This window comes from Cicer arietinum, chromosome 2 (assembly GCF_000331145.2).
Source record: "Cicer arietinum cultivar CDC Frontier isolate Library 1 chromosome 2, Cicar.CDCFrontier_v2.0, whole genome shotgun sequence".
NCBI classification, from domain to species: domain Eukaryota; kingdom Viridiplantae; phylum Streptophyta; class Magnoliopsida; order Fabales; family Fabaceae; genus Cicer; species Cicer arietinum.
Genome location: NC_021161.2, coordinates 1,771,214 through 1,777,043, shown reverse-complemented (window position 1 = coordinate 1,777,043; position 5,830 = coordinate 1,771,214). Strand labels below are relative to the sequence as shown.

Below are 5,830 nucleotides of genomic sequence, written 5' to 3'. Positions count from 1 at the left end.
TAGGGAAATATGTCTCAAAATTCAAACAATATTTGCACAGTATATTCTTAGTCATAGAACTATTTGTTTTTAATATAGAAATTTGTTTTTTTCAATACACTCTTTTATATTCAACACTATTGAATTTATTGCATGTATATAAATAGTGAGTTACTTGAATGATAAATTCTAATACCATATTAGTTTTTACATTAAAGTTAACTAACTTTTATAAAATCGGACTTGAAAAGTAAGAAATTTTTTTCTTTATAAATTCTCATAAAATTATATTTATTTTTAATATGAGATTTGAGTTTATTCTAGATTAATCTAATGAAAAATATATCCATTTTTTCATCCTTTTGATCTCAAACAAAATTTCCTCAATAGGAATTATGATAACTATGTTATATATTATATTTCTTATATATGAAAATGTAAATTATTATTTATAGAAATAATACCACCGGGTCTAGTATTAGTATCAAACATTTAATTTGGTCAACCAGACATCGTCCAGGTCAAACATACGCAGGGTATTTTTATTATTTATTAATATAAAATTAATTTATATTGAAATGTATTTATTTTTTAATAATAATAATATTCATATATTGATATAATAGAAAAAGGGAAAGATTTTAAAGGTAAAAAAGGGAAGTGCAGTGTAACAGTGATGTGGACTAATTAGTGAAAGAAGACTTGTATATGGACTATGAATAGAATTTTGTAGTACATGTACAAACACATTATCATCAATTCTTGCTCACCAAAAAACACATATATCAATTGGGACCTTGATCTCCGGCAAGAGAATTCTCCACAATATTCAATCGAGACTAGAAAATTCAAAATATTTTCAATTAATTAAAAATAAAAATTTATAATTCTTTTTGCCGTTCAATTCAGATTAATAACATTGATATAATGTAAATTATTTGAAAGTAGGGACTTTAAATTATTTGGACAGATTGTGTGTATTGAAGTTTAACTACATTATTTAATACAATAAATTTAAATATAAGTAATAATAATAATGATGATTAGCATCCCCTTATTTTTAAATTATTAGTTATGTGTTTACCTTCTTAATAGTATAAAAGACAAAATTATACTTGTAGAGGTTTTTACTTTTGATTCATTTTTTAAATTAGTCTTTTAAGTTATTATTATTTTTTCTTTCTAAATTGATTATTTTAGTTGCATTTAGTTTATGATGTTAATATTTTTGTCGCGCTTCCATCGACGATTGTTACAATTGAAAATATCTAATTATTAGAAGGAAAATGCTAAATGGTAAGAAAATAAAAGTAAGGAAAATATACGAAGATTTAAAATTAGTTTATTTTTTATCTTCATTTATATGTTCTCTGCCAAATATGAGAAAACTCTTTGACCAACTTTTTAGTAAATTGACATCTCATCATTTTTGTATTTCTTCAAAGATTTACTTAATACTAAATAACATCATTCTTATTAGAAACTCTACTAAATCTTATCATAATATATCTCTCACACTAATCATCACAAAACATCATTCAAATCTTATAAACAGTTTACATTGTTTAATTTTCTCTACAATCATTTAAATATGTATAATCTCTAAAAATTGTATGATAAATGTTTACTCACATAAACAATGTAACTAGTTTTCTCCAATTGCAAATTAGTTTGAAAAGTTAAGTCATTGCGTTATTTAAGATTAAATCTTAACATATTATAACAATAATTTAATAAAATAATCAAAACTAAATTAAAGGACCGTATATATAACTTAATATAATTTAAAAATTAATAGTACAAACTTAATATAACATAAATGATAAATTCGAAAGAAAAAAAAAACATAAATAATCATTCCAAAAAAATGATTAAACATAAAGTACTGTAGACATAATTTTGCCTATTATATATAAAATTAAAACCCGTTTACACAACAAAAATTTATATGGAAATAATTAATTTACACAACAAAATGGGTATTTCATTACAGAAAATGCTTATTATCGTCACAATGTCATCATGCATGTACTATTTATAAAATATTTTGATAAATTAATTTATATGGCAGGAGTAATGTATGGGTCATCACATTTATTTCAGTGACCAAATGTTTGATTGGACATTGATATATATGTTTCTTCCTTCTAACTATAACCTCTGCTTCTTTGTGACAAAGGACAACATATATGTAGAAATAAGAAAAAAATTGATTCTTATGATCATATAGTAACTGATTGAGATAGTGACTAATTTAATTTTGCAGGTATCAGCATCAAAGGTCCTACAAGAAACATGTAACTACATAAGAACCTTAAACAGAGAGGTGGATGATTTAAGTGAAAGATTGTCTCAGTTATTAACCACAATTGATGCTGATAGTCCAGAGGCTAATATTATAAGAAGCTTAATTAATCAATAAGCTATAGTATTAAATATTAATCTAATTTTCTTATTTTTATTAATTATAATGAGAAAATTAATTAATATATATTTATATAAGAGTGTACTACTTTATTTTAGATGGAGTGAAGTTTGAGATGTGCACCTCCAATATGGAGGGTATATTATGAAGCTTTTTGTAATATTAATTAATTAAGGATTTTGTATAACTTTAATGCTATATATTCTTGTGCCACATTTATAGATGGCCAAAATGTATCGGTTGTTAAATCTATTTATTAAGGTTATAATTAGCAATGTATTTCATTTATGTTGAAGTTAGTGGCATAACATACTTAAATGAAACTAATCTTCTCGATGAAACTACTCTTCTTCATCTCATAAAAATTAGAATATTGCTAACAAGTGTCTTGAAAATTAACAAATAAAATTTTATGATAAAAACATCAAATTTTAAAGAGCCTTTATAGTGAGAATTTTAAAGAGCCTTCATCAACCTTCCACTTTTAAGCTATTCCAAGTTTCTTTAACCAATCTTGTGATAGCCCTCAATTTGTGACCAACACTACAAAATTCTAAATGGTTAATTTAAAATATATTTTCTTAGAAATACCCTTCTTATCATTATTATAAATAAAAAATGATATTAGTATTTCTAATATATTTTTTATTTTAATAAGATAACATTTAATGTCAATGGTTGAATATTTGACATTCAAATGAACAATTTAAATTATATCTACAATTTTAATAACAATGAAAATAATGATTTTTGTTTATCATAGTGAGAGAAGTAGTATAGGACAATGGTCACATAATTCTCTCTCTCCCACCTATGATGTAAGAGAGCCTCCCTTCCTTCCTTTCCCATTCCTCCACTACTTTCTCACATAAGCAATTGATCTCATTTCCTTCCTTCCCCATCACTCCTCTAATAGGACAAAAATTAAAAACACTCTAATAGGGTTTTTTGTGTTTTGTTGCTTGTATTTGGAAAAGTGCAAATATACGTGATATATTTTGTATGAAAAATATATCTTTTTTTTATGTAAAATTTTATATTATAAATATTTTATTTATCGTTCTATATATAAAGTTAAATTATAATATAACAATATATCATATTTTTAAAATAAAGAATAAATTCTAAATATATTCTAAACAAAAATATAAATTATATATCTTAATAATATTTCATTCTAAATCTAAAATATATTTAAAATTTAAATACAACATTTTAAAGATAATTAATCATATTAATCTCAACACACTCATGAATAATGTTGAACATGGTCTTAGACACACACTTTAAGAAGGGTATGACATGAAAGTGATTTGATCTAATATTGAATAATTATTTTATAAAATAATCTCCGATTGTTATACTCAATTAAAAGACAACAAACAAGACATATATCCAAAATGTCTTGGTTTTATTTGCGACAAGTTTAGAAAATTTGGAATATAGTGATTGCTTAAGGAGACGTGCTTAACCTTTACTAAACACGATTTTTGATAGTATTATACAAATAACAATTTGTACAAAACTATATTATATGATATGATTTCTTTAAGCCAATAATTATCTTTAGATGTATCAAGAATGGGTTTAATAATTATATTTAGATTTGCACTCCAAAAAAAATAGTGTAATTATTTTTTCAAAATTTAAAATATATTTATAAGTATGTGATTTTTTTTCCACTTTCAGTGTATTTAAATGTATTTAGTAATAATGCTCACTTTTATTTAATTTATTTATTATCTTGTTTTATTTATGTGTTTTGCACTTACTTTTTTTGTACAGTTTTATTTAATTTATTTATTACCTTCTTTTATTTATGTGAAAGGTGATTTAGTCTAAAGTAGATAATTTTTTTTAATATATTTTAAGAGAGATGACAAATAATGCATGCAACTTTAATAGTGTCTTTTTATCACTAGAGTAAATTATCAAAGTTCACTTATTTGTTATTTTTTCTATCCTAAAAGTGTATAATTTACGGTTCTCGTTTCTCACAGTTACAAAAGTGTTGTCACCTATAACATTACATAACATAAATTACATCATTCTACTTGACAATCCAAAAAATGTTAATACAATCAAAAATATTATTAATAGGTGTTCATGTATAGGACAAAATTGAGTCAAAAAATGTATGGAAAGCAATGGATATTGCCAACTTGATGAAAAATATTAACTAAGTCAACGAGATACATTTTGATTCAGTCCAATGGGCCAGCATGATAGGCATGTGATTTAGCATGAAGTGTATTACATAAAAACGGGCCCAAAAATAAATGAGTTTCTTCTTCCAATTTTGTTGAGCTTTACCAGTCCAAAAAAAAATAGTTGTGTTATTAGAATACAATTTTTGACACAAACATCCTATATATAAAGGGTACTGCTATGTTATCAAACACTTTGAATATGTCATTTACTATTAAAATATATATTATTAACTACTTATTAAACATATTTTATTAACTAAAAATACACTAAATCGTGGATGCTCACTCCTCAAAAAAACACAATATACCAGAAGCTCCAGTCCAATAGTGGAAAATGGCAATTGGATAATGAAAAATGGAATGAATAATGCTACCAAAAACTATAATTTGTCAGTGTTTTTAACACATTATGAGTAAACACTAATGGATAGATGAACAATCACAAAACAGAATACAAAAAATAATCGAATATTTTTTTGTCCAATCCACCTAGTTTGAATAAAATATTAGATTGGTTGCTGTAAACTAGAATATAATAAAAAAAAACCAAACAATTGAAGGGTTGAATCAATGTTCACTCTCTTTTTCTTCTCAAACATGGAATTTTATGCTAGCCCAATAATTTATGCTGACCTAAATTTATTGGAATTGCATACAGAGTTTTCCTCCCCTAATCTATGTTATGCACTATAAAAAATTTAACCACATATATTTGAGTAGAAAAAAACTTAAAATATTCAAATATAATCGATGGATTGCTCAATATTTATCCTTTGGACAATATATTAAAGCTCTAAACTATTTTATAAATTAGCAGCAGTAACAAAGAAGTAGAAATGCAAAATTGCAACAAACCTCAAAGAGAGAATTGTACAAACTTGAAATGCAGTAGCCAAACACAATTATGCAGTAAAAATTAGCAACATAAATTAACAAGAAAAGGTGAGAAGAATTGTACAACCAATATTTGATCTCGGAGTTCAGTTCAATAATGATCTACATTCTCTCACCAATATAGTTAATTTTAGCCATAATCAAAATGAATTTCAAAATAAGTATACTTGATTTTTATATTAAATGTTAATAGAACAAGTTTATTTGGAAGTGAAAGTAATATTTACTTGTAAGAGGTTTTTGAAAACCTCTTTGAACATTACATTTGTGGTAGTTGCATCAGTTCACTTGCTTTTCTATTTTGCAACTTATCCTCACTTGC

The 5,830-nt window shown here is 24.4% G+C and overlaps 1 protein-coding gene across 1 annotated transcript in view; it reads left to right on the top strand.

The window, feature by feature from the left end:
• LOC101512587 (transcription factor PRE1) overlaps positions 1–2,703 on the top strand; it is a 3,977-nt gene extending 1,274 nt beyond the window's left edge. Inside the window, exon 2 of the mRNA XM_004489326.4 lies at positions 2,246–2,703. Within this exon, the coding sequence (XP_004489383.1) occupies positions 2,246–2,401 (156 nt within the window). The 3' untranslated portion in view covers positions 2,402–2,703. The remainder of the gene's footprint in view (positions 1–2,245) is intronic.
• Positions 2,704–5,830: the final 3,127 nt, after the last annotated feature.